The sequence below is a fragment of the Cucumis sativus genome, chromosome 5 (assembly GCF_000004075.3).
Source record: "Cucumis sativus cultivar 9930 chromosome 5, Cucumber_9930_V3, whole genome shotgun sequence".
Classification (NCBI taxonomy): Eukaryota; Viridiplantae; Streptophyta; class Magnoliopsida; order Cucurbitales; family Cucurbitaceae; genus Cucumis; species Cucumis sativus.
Window position 1 is genome coordinate 7,813,273 of NC_026659.2, and position 15,045 is coordinate 7,828,317.

Sequence of the window (15,045 nt, forward strand, 5' to 3'; positions counted from 1 at the left end):
CTACCAAATATAAAAGATCTTGAAAAAAAAAAATCAAATCTAAACAATTGTATAAAAAATTATTTAAATCTAAATAATCGTGTATCAAAATAATCTTTAAAAAATCATTTACATTTGGGTAGTCAAATTTAAACGATCAAATCTAAATGATCGTGTATCAAATATAAACGATCATGTACTAAAAAGTTTTAAAAAAAATTGTTGAGATTTGGCTACCCAAATTTAAATGATTATATCTAAATGATCGTATACCAAATATAAATGATCATATACCAAATATAAATAATAATGTACAAAATCTAAACGATCATGTACCAAAAATTCTTTTTAAAAAATCATTGCGATTTGTCTACCCAAATTTAAATGATCAAATCTAAATATCTTGTACCAAATATAAACGATCGTATACTAAAAAATACTGAAAAAAATTGTTTTGATTTGGCTATCCAAATTTAAACGATTATGTACCAAAAATAGCAAATCTAAACGATTGTATACCAAAGAATCTTTAAAAAAAAAATCGTTTAGATTTGACTACCCAAATCTAAACTATCAAATCTAAATGATTATGTAAGAAAGAATAGCCAAATCTAAACAATTTTTTTCCAAATATATTACGCATTGGATGCCAATTAATTTCAGGACATTTTTTTGGTAATTCCTATTGTGGGTCTGTGAGCTTTTTCCGTTTTTTGAAATTGTTCTATAAAGCGTAAATATTTTAGCGCTTTGTTATATTATTTAAATAGCCCTTAATAAATATGACTAATATTTATTAACAAAGATATTTTGTTGGTTGTGCTTCTTACTATATTTGCTTGCAAGTTGGTTAATATTTATTAATAAATATATAGTCAATATTTATTAATAAATTGATGGAGTTAACTTTTGTTTGTGTTACAACGTTTCACCTAAAAAATTATAAGCTTGTGGCAGTGTGATATTGTTGTGGTTGAAGACAGAAGTGTGGCAAACATGCAACAAAATTGTGTTAAGAAAAGCCTTAGCTTTTACGAAATACTCAACTTTTGTGATATGTGGTGTGGGGTTGAACACTGTATTTATAGCATTGTGAGTCACTTGTTTAAGAAGATCCATATAAGTTAGGGGGAGCCTAACATTGAAGATTATTATGAGCAGTCTCCCATAAGAGAAGCCTGCAAATTGAAATGCAAGGGAGAAGCATGAAGCATATGATCTAGGGGAAGTCTAGATTGAATTCCTTGTCACACATCAAGTGGGTTTAGGAGGAGACTATACGTTATCTTGTAAAAGACATATAAGTTAAGATAGTTGATTCTTGATAAGTTATGTACTTGTGATCCTCTTCAATCCTTAAAAAATAATTTTTTTCAATCGGGCTAAAGGTCCTCTAAATGTAGATGTTATGTCATCGAACTGAGTTACCAAAGTTTGATGTGTTCTATGTGCCTTTATGTGTGCTTCTATAGTTGTTCTTTCCGTTATTAACTCACGGTACAACAAACCAGTACAATAATAACTAAGTATATGTTTATTACTTTAAAAATATCAAATATATCTTTAAACTTTTAATTTTGTGTATAATATAGTTACGACACTTCTAAATTTCAGTCCAATGATCTGATCAATCTTCTTTAAAACCCAAGATGTAGAAAATAGAGAACTTAAAGTTTAGGACCAGAGCAATAAACAAGCTATTAGATATATTTTACAATTCACTGACCGATTAGATCATTTTAAAGTTGAAATGATCAAATTGAAACAAATTTAAAAGCACAGAACAGAAGCAAACTATGCAAAGAAAATATTGAAAAAGAAAACAAAAATCTTGCTTTTTCCTAAAACAGATTCATCATTATGAAAAAAGGGGTAGGCCAATATACAAAGAAATAAAAAGAAAACGAAAAACAAAATTAGTAAAGCCTTATTGAAACGAAATTCCAAGTTGGTGTATTGATTTCCCAAAAATGAAACATTCACAAGAGAAATGTGAAGAGAAGGGAACATATTATGAAGATACGAAATTTCTATAATAAGTTTCGTAAAAACGAAAATAAAAACAAAGTTTCAAATTATCTCAAACCATGAAAATGTTGCCCTTACCATTACAATTACAAAACCCATAGCCATAGCCATAGCCATACCCATACCCATAACATAAACCATCCATTCTACAAAACCAAACAATGAACCCTTAACTAATATTCTTATCGTTAAAATACCTTTTCTTTTATATATATACGTCTTAAGAGATAATTTATCTAACACTCCAATATTTAACCCATAAGTTGAAAAAATTCATAAAATATTAAGTATAAAGTCTGATATGCTTGTTCATAATGGGCCATAAAAAATACTTGGATAAATTGTAAATTTAGTGGGTTAAAGTTAATTATTAGGAAAAATGGATAAATAGTAAATATTATTTTGATGAAAAGAAATATAATATAATATCTGAATTTGATTTAAATTGCTAAAAAGAACAAACTTCATTTTAAAAGATAGAACAAAATAAAATGTAAGAATTAAAATGGAACAACATTCAAATTAAAACAAAAGAATATTTTAAGCTATCCTTCAGCACATAAACCCTTTATTTTGGGAAATATCCATATCGGCAACCACTCTGTTAAAAAATAATAATAACAAATAAATAATTCATGGTTTTGAAAATACATAGATGTCCATATCCCAATATATTAATATAAAAGAAAAAAAAAAGAATTGTATATTATTGAAAACAATAATAACATATTTAGAAAAAGAAAAAATATTAAACATTTATAGGAAAATAAAAAAAAAAAAGGACGATGGGCCAGTGCATGAGAATCTTCACGTGTATACTACATTCCAACAGCAAAGACAAATCCCCTAATATTATTAAATTAACTCCATAATTATTTATTTGTCCAATTGCCAAAGACACAGAAATACAATGAAATTGTATATTATATATATATATATATATATATATATATATATATATATATATATATATATATTATATGGTGTTCAAAAATTAAAAATATTGTGGGGGGTGGTGACTGGACAACCTAATACCTAACCCTCATACTCGTACTGACTACATAATATACTGAAATGCAGACCCAATTATTTTATTTTATTTTATTTTATTTTATTTATAAAAAAAAAAGAAGAAGAAGAAATGAAAAAGAAAAGAAAGAGTAAATTAATTGGTTTAGGAATTATTCTATATTCTTACTGTGTTTTTGTTTGGGCATAATTTATTGCTGCTTAAACATATGTGGACAGATTGGTGCGTTACTACGAATATTTATTCTAAGATGGAAAGGAATTTAATTATGGGGAATTGCTTTTCGGATTTTCCTTATAAAAAGAAATTTATAATATTGTCATATCTTTCACTTCTTTTTCCCATGCATCGAATTAAGGGGAAAACTTAATTTCTTCTTTCTTTTTTCCTAACTTGGATTTCTTCTTCTCTACACTACTTTTATTATTCCTTTATCACTACTTTCTCTTTCTTTCATACATTACGCCTTTTCAACCATTTTTTCTTCCCACTTAATTACATTTACTTTTCTTACTTTTTTTTAAAAAATTTTTTTTACTATGTCTATCATGCCTATAATTTTTCTATTACATGATATAAAATTCAACTTTTTTTTTAATTTATATGTGATTTTTAAATAATATCTAAGTAGTATGGTCTAGGAAATATATTCTTCCATATAGAATACTTTCAACCATTTTCTGGTCCACAAGTGATTTAATAATAATTTGAGTGATAAGGCGTAGTAATTTGAATCGTCCATTGCTTAGGCGTGGTGTAATTGTTGGACTCCTGAAATATAGATAGGAGGAATTATTTGCAAATTATTATGAAAAAGTTTTTTTGTATATAGTTTTCAAATTCTTAAGTTTTCCCTAATACTGACTGCTGTGTTTATCTCATTGGTTTCTATGAAATTTAAACTAGTGTTTGTGTGCTTATATTCAGTTGAACACATCAAACTTTAAAATACTTTTTTAAATTTCAATTACATTTTGAAATTTTGTTCATATAAAATTATCCTAAGAAATATTTATAAAAGATTTTATCAAACCCTAAAATTTATTAGGATAAGAATTAAGTTCTAACTTATAGAAAATAAATGCTAACCCTGAACCAATTTTGTAATTTAACTTTCTTTAAAGGAAAAAAAAAAAAATTTTGTTTCTTATTCCAATTTACTAAATTTAAGTGAATTTTTTATTCGAAAAATGTTACCTACTGAAGTCATAAAATTAACCTTTTCTTTTTTTGAAAGAATGAAGTATTTGCTGAAGTGCACATTATACACACAAATTTTATAATGCAAGTAATTATCTGAAGTGATTTGAATAGAAATGATTAAACACGTAATTTTAGGAGAGTTAGGAAAATAATATTTCAGTTTGGAAGCCATGAAAAGAAATAGTGAAAACATTGGTCTTGACCATTTTCAAACAGTTATTTCAAGTAAATAATTTCCCTTCCACAATGATATTGAAATCATTTTTCATTTCAAATTGGATGTGCATGAATAGTAATTCCAATGATATGATCATTTTTATTGACTTGAAAACTTGTTTAAAATTTATATATATGATAAAGTAAAAAGAATAAAAACATATGAGTTACAATGTTTTGCATGTGGAGGCGTTTTAAAAGATACTATAATCAAATTATCACAAACTTGGGGCCCATTTCACAGATTTTTTTTTTTTTTTTTTAATTTCTCCATTTCATATTTTAGAAAAACATCATATTTGGCAGCCTCATAATACACAAAATATATAGTAATTTTCAAGTTATATATAATTTTTATATTTGTAAAACGAAAACTGAAATTCCAATTTTTTGTTCTAGAATATTACAACTCAAACTTTCTGCTTTTTTTGTAGTGCATAATGTTTATACATGAATTAGATTTCTCTAATTAAATATTCGGATTAATTAGCATAATATTAGAAAAAATATTTTAATTAAATGAATATTAGCAATCTCATTTTTTAACTAATAATATGAGTGATTTTTCATCATTTCATATTCCTCTACTTCCTGACTTCCTTCATTTGAATTATGTGCTTTTTTTTCTTTGCTAGATTAGTAGAGACCTTGGCAAATGATGCTTTTATTGGGTAGTTTTAAGTAGTCACAATAGTTATATTTAAATCTCTACATTTGCAAATGTTTCTCTTTCAGTCAAATCTACGACATTTTAACATCTATGAAAGAAATCATGAGGACGTCAACGAAGAACATGATCGTTCGATTCGTGAAATGAAAATGAATTAAAAACGTTATTTATCTTATTTATATTTTGTCATTGGAAATTAATTAATTTTTTTTTATATAGTTATGTACTTACATTTCAAGATATTTGTGAATTTTAATTTGGATTGTCCAAAATAATAATAATAATAACAAAATTAATATTTTGTTTCCAGTATTTAAAAAATTAACAATTTCAAGATAACGTGCTACTAATTTTAAAAAATATTTAAAATGTGTGTATTTTGTTATGAAATTAATTTATAATGTTTAATAATCTTTTGTGGTAATTTAACCTACGTATAAACCATTATTAGTATATGACAAGCCAAACACGTTTTTGCGTATAAACGTTTATAAATAGGTCAAACCAAACATGTAAGTGTTTAAAATTTAAACTCATTTTACGAAAAGAAAAAGTTTTTTTCAAGGGTAATTCAAACGGACCCTTAACGTAATACTTTGAGAATGATTTTATTATCTTTAGATAACAAGCAAAGTTTCACATTTTGGTAAAGAATTCTGTGGTAATTTTTTTTTTTATTACTGTAACTCAAATGCAGCTTCAAAACCTCATTGTTTATGATCTTTTCAAGGCATCAAGCTGAACTAATTTACTTTATATATATATATATATATTTAGTTGCTTGATCGTAAACTATGAAATGAAATTATCTAAGCAAAGGGACAAATTTACGTAATCAATATTTCAAATTAAAACTTTTTATTACTTTTAAAACCTAATCGTTTGGTTTTTATTTACTTTTGAAAATTAAACTTTTTCATATTTTTTACTTGATTGCCTAGTTTCTACCCACGTTTAAATAAAACAATCAAAGTTTTTAATAAAAAAATTAGTTAATAATTCTATAAAGACTAAGAAGAAATAGGTTTACTCTTCAAAAACTTTAAATGTTAATGATAAAAATAGTTTGTGTTTGGTTTTTATATTTTAGTAATGTTTTCACCTCATTAAACTATTTACACATTATAAATTGAATTAAAATAATTAAAAATATAACTACATTTAACTAAAATGCAAACACTTAAAAAGAGAAAAATTCTTGTGAAGTGTTTTTAGAGTAATAAGTAGTTTTTGAAGTTGTAGAAAGTAAATTTAACCAGAACTTGTTTATACTAACACAATAATAAATAGTTTTTGAAGTAGTAAAAAGTAAATTTAACGAGAACTTATTTATATTCTAAAAGCTTCCTTAAACACACTTTAAACTGCTTTTAGAAAGAGCACTTACAAAAGAAGTGCTTTCTCAGATTTCAATATTGTCGTTCCTCTCCCTGCTATTAAATGTTCATGCACAATGTCAAATATCAAATATTTTCATTAATATTATAGGGTTTCAGGATGAGTTCAAGTATGAAAGTCGGGAATGAATGAATATTTTTATTGTATTGTAAAAGAAATTTCACAAAACACAAAACACAAAAAAATAAACAAAAAGTAGACATGTCTACTTATTTGAGAATAATAATATTTTTATTTCTTAATTTAACTTTTTATATTTTTATAATTTTTTCAAAAATATTTACTGAAATCAACATTTTATTGATATATCTTCGTAAAATTAAGTCCATAATATTCTATCTCATATAAAAAATTTAGACATTCTCTTCAAATAACTTTTAAATAAAAGTAATACATTTTGATGCATCCTTTCCTCTCATCATTCATATAAAAGATATTAAAACATTTGTTAAAATGTAAAGCTTTATGTTATGTGACCATTTTATTATTTATTTTGATTATATATATAATTTAAGCAGATACTTCTAAGATATTCTTTTTTGAAAGAAAAAAAAAACTAATAATCTAATGAAGTTGAGAAAGTATATTATACTAGAATTTGACATTAATATTTCGAAAGTATTTACACATCACGTTAATTTTGTCAAATGAGCTGCCATAATCATGAGCATGAGAAATGGTATCAAAATCAATACTCCAAAACTTCAACTTCTTGTGTTAAATATATATATATATATTATTTCACAACCCATAAATAATGTCTACTCATAAAATTTTCCATCCAAAGTTCAAACTTCCCTTATGATTTGATCAAATGTCTAGTCATAAAATCATATATATATTATTACGTAAGAATTTAATATAATAACATTCTAGACTCTAATTTTTGCTTCAATTTCAACCACGCTGATTTATATTTTTTACAATTCAAACAAATTCTAAATTCACCTCAGATTATCATATATTTACCAATCATATAACTTATTATAACAAAAACAAAAATCTTAAATTAAGCAAATAAATTCAAAGTTTATAGTACAAGCATGCTTGAAAAGTTGTGGACAACTCAACCTACTCCATCAAATAACAACTAAACCCTGCTTTCACTCGAGATATCACAAACAGAATTAATAAAAACACAACTTTTCATTTTTTAAAAAAATAATAAATAAATAGCCTACCATAAACAAAGATTAATTTAATATAAAGAGTTGATCAAAGATTCAAATTTCTCCACATTCATTAGCTTTGAGAAAAAGACCATAACATGGACACACTGCATAAAAACAACCTAACTAACATAAAATAGTTTAATGTAAAGAATTAATCAAAGCTTTAAATTCTTCTCGTTTCAATATTTCTAGGTAACAAAATGAAGAGATAAAATAAGAGTAATTAAGAAATGGATCATTGACTTTGCAAATGTCTATGGAACTATAATAAGAGGATATTTTAGCCTAGTCTAGCTAGATAGACTAAAAATTAATTATGAAAAAAAAAAGAGAAAAAAGCTCATTGGTCGCCAAGAAAAGATATGGAATTAATACATCTTAGTTGAAAAAGAAAAACAAAAAAAAGAAAAACACTATCTCTATCTGGTTGTCCTTCCTCTCATGGTAAAATTACAAGGAAAAAGAAAAAAAAAAAACCTACCTGATATTGTTTTTATATCACTGATTGAAGTTGGCAGGCATTCATATTTGTTGCATTTGAAAAATCTGAACAAAACAAACATAAAAGGTTAGCCATCTCTATAAACAACATATAATCAATATAATAAGAATTTAAACATATAATATAAATATGTTTCTATCAAATTAAACATATTAATAAAAAAATAAAATGCATATTATATTTCATAAAATGGAATATATGCCATAACAAATTTTCATCTTCAAGTTTCCAGTTTGATCGTATATTCATCCATTAGCTTAGCTAATTCTTGAAAACATTATTCTAATTAATATTTCTACCATAAACACAAAATTATATCCCAAAATTTCAAAATCAATTAGAGAGAGCTAGAGTAACCATATATCTTAAATCTCTTTTATCATTTTAATTTAGATTTCTCACACATGTCCATCAAAATGGTATCTCTTTGAGTTTTCTATTCTTGAGTCAAATTCTAATTTTGCATTGAATTAGAGGTTGATTGAACTCATGTTTTAATTTTTTATTTTGCTAGCTAATAGTTTTCTTCACAAATTCAAAATCCCTAAACAAAAACTTAGATATTATTTAAAAAAAAAAAAAAAAAAGAGGCAATAAGCAGACAAGCTTGACTAAAATAAGAATTAAATTAGTTAAGGTATTATATCCCCACCAACATACCAACGTTTCTATTGAGTTTCCATATGCCCACAAGATTTTGACACCACATTAGCATTAAAAAAAGAAAAAGAAATCAAGATTTCCATTTCCATTTCCAAAAAAATAAATCACAAATCAATAATAACGAAATGCACATTTGAATATTTTATAAATTTCATAAACCTTAAAAAAAGAGTAAAGAGCAAAGGTAAAAAATAACATGTAATAGTTAGAATTAGAATTTTAGATATTGAAGCCTGAAGGTAAGGTTATATAAAAGTTCAGCAATTGAATTTTCATGAATTTGTATAAATACTATAAATGTAAGAGTGGAATTTAAGAGGATAATTGGAAGAAGGGCATAATAATTAAGGAATAAATTATGCATTTGCCAAAAAAAGAATTAACATAGCAACATTTAAAACCTTGCACGTTTATTCTAAAAAAAATAAAAAGAGGGGAAAAGAAAATGGAACTCGTGACTCTGGCAGAGTAAGTGTTGTGTAGTATAAAGACGTAACGACATAAAGAGAACAAAAGCGACAACGAAAGAAACAAAAAACCCTAAATGTACTGCATGCCCTTCACTGTCTTCATGCAAACACAACGTGCCACACCCATTTCTTTCCTTTTTTTTCCTCTCGCTTACCTTTTTCAAATTCGCTTCAATTTTTTATAATAATCATTTTACAATTTTACCAAATAATAATTCCAAATTCAAATCCCCACGACTGCAAGGCAGTAACAGTACTGAATTATACTGAAACCCATTTTTATACACACAATTACCAATGCCCTCCACGTTACTTTACCACTTCATTTTTTCTTTTTCTTTTTCTTTTTCTTTTTCTTTTTCTTTTTCTTTTTTTAATAATAATTTAATTAGTCCCTAATTAATAATTAAATAAAATAAATAATTTTGACGTACGTACCTGTTTCTGTCTGTACTTTTTTTTCTTCTCTTCCTTCTTCTCTTTTCTTCACTGGTAGTTTCCATTTCCACCACCAAATGCATTGCTTGACGGCGCCGTATTGCTCTCATTACCCTCCATAACTATCCCTTGCCCTCCTTGTTTATGTTCTCTCTGTGTATAACCGCCACCGCCACCACCTCCGCTCATACTTCTTACGATTTGTCCCACCCCTAAGAAGTCTCTTGTTAACCTATCTGTCCCACCTCCCATACTCACTGTGCTTAAATTCTGTTGTAACTTCGTTGGATCCTCTAAACTTTCCACCCCAAACGACCCGAACATCCCACTCCCTGAGCTTGCGTTTGCAAATGAGTTCATCAGGTCTTGGAGATTACTCTCATTTTCACCGAATACTACTCCGCCATAACTCGGTGGGAACAGCGTTCTATCTGATGCCTTACCGCTTGAGGTCGAGGAGCTTCCAAATGTGCGTAGCAATGTCGCTGTAGTATTGCTACTTGACGTTGTTGAGCCTAGTTGTGCTGCTTTTTGGAGCAGTGCTGTTGCGGACATATGCGGGATTGCTCCTCCTCCGCTAGTACCGCTACTACATCCTCCCGGGGCGGTGTTGCTGTATAGCGAGGGGACTGCAGCTGAATTGATTTGATCTCCCATTATGTTAACAGCGAAAATGTTAGACGCAGGACCGTCGTTGTTGCCATTGTTCGTTCCGTTGAATTGGTTTAACAAAGAGGATGGAAGATTGTTGTTGTTGTTGCTACTGCTGTTGCTATTGTTAGTGTTGGTGTCATTGTTATTGTTCATATTGGAAGTATTATCACCAGTGGGATTTGAAATGAAGCTCAAATTGAAGAGATTTGAAGCAGAATTGTTGTTGTTATTTGCATGGGTTTGGATATCAGAAGGGAATTGCATTAGCCCATGAAAGGGCTTGTTTCCAAATAACCCTTGCTGGGATTGGCTTTGATGATGATCTTCATGGAAGCTATTTTGGTTAGTTTGGTCCGATAGGCCGAAAAATGCTGCATTCGACGACGGCATTGCTTGTTGTGGTGGGGGTCGGAAGGAAGAGCCAATAGAAGGAGGGAGGAGATGAGTGAACTGCCCGGTTCGACCACCGCCAAGACGAAGGACGTCGTGGGGTGATTGGGTGATGTTGGAATGGTCTTGAAGAGAAGACATTTGAGGGACTTGTGATAATGTCAAACCCACATTGCTATTACCTCCATATAAATGGCTTCCAATGGCTGTCCCTAAATTTGGAGGGTGTCTTGCACTCTCTTGTGCCAATGCATCACAAAACGCTCTATGTGTAATGAAACTGTCCCGTCTGCAAAATAAAATAAATAAAATAAACCGTGTTAATTTAATTGAGATATTAAGGTGACCTGCCAATTTCTTGGTTAAAAAGAACAAAAACAAAAAAAATTAGTAGAAGGGTTGTTGATTGTTTTGAAATTGGAAAAGAATAAAAGAGATGATAGAGGAACTTTTGAAAAGACAAAAATTTTGAAACAGGTGCTACCACCCATATAGTGATATATTCCAAAGGGTAATAGATTTTCGCAAAGAAAAAAAAAAGGAATAATAATGTTACCAACTACAAAAAATAATTCAAATTTTCGTGGGTCCATTCACAAGGGTTCACGGATTTTAAAATCATCATATGTTTTACATTCAAGAACACACATGAAATAACTAAATAAAAACCAAAATATATCTATATATATATATATATAGATAGATAATTCAGAACTCAAAAATTAAACCACACTTATTAGAAGGAAATGAAAATGGATTGAAATTAAATTAAAACAGACGTTTAATAATCATAAACTAGAATTTGATTTTAATTAAGCATTTGAAAACCACTTGGAGAAAAAAGGAAAAGCAATTAAGTAAGGGACCTGGAGAAGAGAGTGCCACAATCGCAACGATATTCTCTAGTGCCACAGGTTTTGGAATGAGCTTTCCAGTCGGATTGAACGGCGTAGCGTTTAGAGCATTTATCGCACTTCCACTTCTTTTCTCCGTGCTTTCGTGAATAGTGTTTCTTGATACCTGTTAAATCCCCAAGTGCTCTTGACGGGTCATGGTGAACGCATGTTGGTTCTGGGCATAAATACACTTTTCTTTTTGGTTCTTTTGTGCTTTTCTGCTTTAATTTCCATGGTAAATTATGTCCTCTTCTATGTAGTTGTAGATTTTGCTCTCTTTGAAACCCTTTGTTGCATACTTCACATATGAATCTGTTTGTTGCCATTAATGTCTTTGGACTTAACGCTATCACTTCTGCATCTGGATCTGCAAATTATATAGCACACACAAACAATAATAAATTTCTATATCTTTATCTCTCTTTAAATTAAAATTATTTTGAAAGTAAAATTAAATTTAGAAATACTTGCTTGGAGTTCCTGGTTGGTTTCTCTTTTTCTTCTGGGGAGGAGGAGTTGGAAGAGCAGTGGATGAATTAGAGGGAGCTGACGGCGGCGGCGGTTGTGGTTGCGGTGGCTGCTGACCTCTCATCTGACCTTCTTCTCGAACTCCAAAAAGTGGAACTGAGGAAGAAGATGCAGCCATGTTTGGAATCTCTATAAAAATTTGCTTCTTGTTTGTCTTGTTCTTGTTCTTGTGTTCTGTTCTGAAATTGAGGGAAAAGGAAATTGAATTGTTTCTAGGAACATGCAAATCCAAATACAGGGGTTTCTATTTGGTTCTTCATCCAAACAAACAAAAAAAAAAAAACTCAACAAAGAAGGAGATTTTAATTTGAACAAAAAGGTTTTTGTTAAAAAGAAAACAAAGGAAAACCTAATAGGTTTTAGGGTATTGAGGGAATAAATTAGAATAATAAAAAGTTGGGATTGGATTGGAGTGGAGAAGGAGAGGGAGAGGGAGAGGGAGAAGGGAGATGGAGATTGAGATAGAGATAGAAATGGATGTTGTTGAGAAGAAAGATAGAGGAATCAACTCCATCTTTGAACCCATTAGATGCCTTTTAGTTTTACCCTCTCTCTCCTCATCTCTCTCTCAATTTCTTTTTTTCTTTTTTTTTTATTATTATTATTTATAAATAATAATAATAATATATTTTTAAAAAAAAAAAAAAGAATAAAAGAGTTGAGAGTATAAGTGATGTTACTCTATGCGGTTGTTCTTTGATTTGGTGTCATGCACATACATAAGCACATATACAAAATAGAAAAAATGAATAAATAAATAAATAAAGAGTTATGTTTGAACTCAAATTAACAATTATTAATAGTAATTAGTATAAAATCTAATTTTTTTTGTTAAAATTAAAATAGTAAAAAAGTTACTAAAAATACAGATAATGAAAATAAAAAGAATTGGTATTTGAAGTATATATATTGACATAGTGTAATATAATATTAATAAGGAAGAGGGTAATAATGTAAGTTGAAATATATATATATATATATATATATATATATATATATATAGAATGGGTGTGAATTAGATTATAATTGTGAAGAAGTAGTAGAGAAGGGGAGATTTAAAAGTAAGTAGAATTTAGGGAATGAATAAAAAGTAGAAAAAAGAAATTAATGGAGGAGAGAGAGAGGTCGGTGGACCCAATGGAGAGGCGAAAAAGGACAGAATAAGGGTGCGTGAGGGAGGGCAGCATGAACATCTCTCTCTCTCTCTCTCTCTATCTCATATTTCGTATCTTGTTACACACTTCTGGACAACCTTTCTGCGTCACCCTGCCTTTGTGGGCCTTTTTCCCCTACACGCATATCATATATATTCACCCTATTCTCTCTCTCTCTCTTCTCTTTCTTTTCTTCTTTCTTTTCATAAAACAAACACCCCTCCAAAGAAAAAAAAATATACTCATTTTCAATCTAATTATTTGATTAATCCACTCCAATCCTTAACCTACTCATCAAAACAAAATTTAATATAGTATCTATTATATTAGAGGTGAATTCAATTCATACCACAACAAAATGTTTTTCATAAAAGTTAATTTTGTTTAAACTTTTTGAGGGCGTTTGGGAGAAGGACTTTGTTATGGAAGGGTCGGGGATTTCATAAAACTAGTGTTATGATAAGTTGTGTTTGGAGGAAGGATTTATGAAGGTACTATTATGATAGTTTTATGATAATATGTGTTTAGGGTAGTGTTATGATTATTTAAAATTCATATTAAATCTAATATTTTATTTTATTTTCAAAATTTAGCTTAGAAGATCAAACAACATCAAATTATTGTGAAAAACAAAAATTATAAGAATGAACGTTTAACTAAGAAGTGATTTTAATAAATACATTCACAATCAATCTTATTAATCAATCAAACTCTCGTATCAAGTTTATTTCAAACATAACTTTAATGGAGAATTCTCAAAACTTATTATGTATTTAATTTTTGTAGGCAAGGTTTTTTTGAGTTGACTAAATTGACAAAATAATTTTATATCTTTAATTATGAGTGTTCATAGAACTGCAAATTGCTGTTCAACTTCTCATTCATATTTTTTTTTTGGAATTTTTCCTTCATCCCATTTGCTTAAACTCCAACGAAGAACGGATTTTTTCCACTCACAAATAATCCCTATGTTTCTTCTATTCTTACAAATTAAACATCAATAACAAACATTAATTATAAGTTAAAACAAAAGTTTCCTCCTCCTATATACCCATAGAGAAATTTAGTTATACATTTATCCATTACTAAACAGACAAAAAATGATTTAAAATAGATAGACACCCAACCCAAATATGTTCACTCAAAGATTCCTATCACGAAAGTAAATTCTTTTGATACACATTTCTCACCAACCACAAAACTCAACAAATTATGAATATTCAAAACCCAATAATCTCAACAAAATCTCATCTAAAAAACAGAGCTCCAAACACAACATCGCTCTCACTCTCTGTTTTTCAAAAAATGACTTATAATTCATAAACAAAATTGTCAATAAAATCTCATTTAACCCCAAGTCCAAATCCCACTAGGAAAATCCCAATACGAACCACTTTCCGAGTTGCCGTTTGGCTTTTGTCCCATGCTGTAATTGTAGTAATTCTTCCTATATTAATGAAAGCGGGGATGATGAAGGTGCTAAGGAGGTGTCCACCTAGTAGAGATGTATGAGTGCACCTACTAATCCAACGTATCTTTTTTAGAAAAAATGAAACTAAACTCACATTGAAAAAAAAAAAACACTTTTCTAGTTCTTATACATTTAGAATTTGATTAGTCCAATTTGCTCCTTTTAAGTTTTGAAGTGTTACAA

The 15,045-nt window shown here is 28.4% G+C and overlaps 1 protein-coding gene across 2 annotated transcripts; it reads right to left on the bottom strand.

Annotated features, from left to right (window-relative positions):
- Positions 1-7,901: 7,901 nt before the first annotated feature.
- LOC101219959 (protein indeterminate-domain 5, chloroplastic) lies at positions 7,902-12,749 on the bottom strand. 2 transcript variants are annotated; one of them, XM_031885947.1, is made up of 4 exons: positions 12,177-12,749; positions 11,680-12,076; positions 9,770-11,102; positions 7,902-8,242 (listed from the first exon to the last, which is right to left on the bottom strand). In XM_031885947.1, the coding sequence occupies exons 2-3, from the start codon at positions 12,033-12,035 to the stop codon at positions 9,818-9,820; spliced, it is 1,641 nt and encodes a 546-aa protein (XP_031741807.1). In that variant the 5' UTR covers positions 12,036-12,076; positions 12,177-12,749; the 3' UTR covers positions 7,902-8,242; positions 9,770-9,817. The 2 variants fall into 2 exon arrangements, with proteins under 2 accessions (XP_031741807.1, XP_004140400.1); XM_004140352.3 differs by having other exon boundaries at positions 12,181-12,746.
- Positions 12,750-15,045: the final 2,296 nt, after the last annotated feature.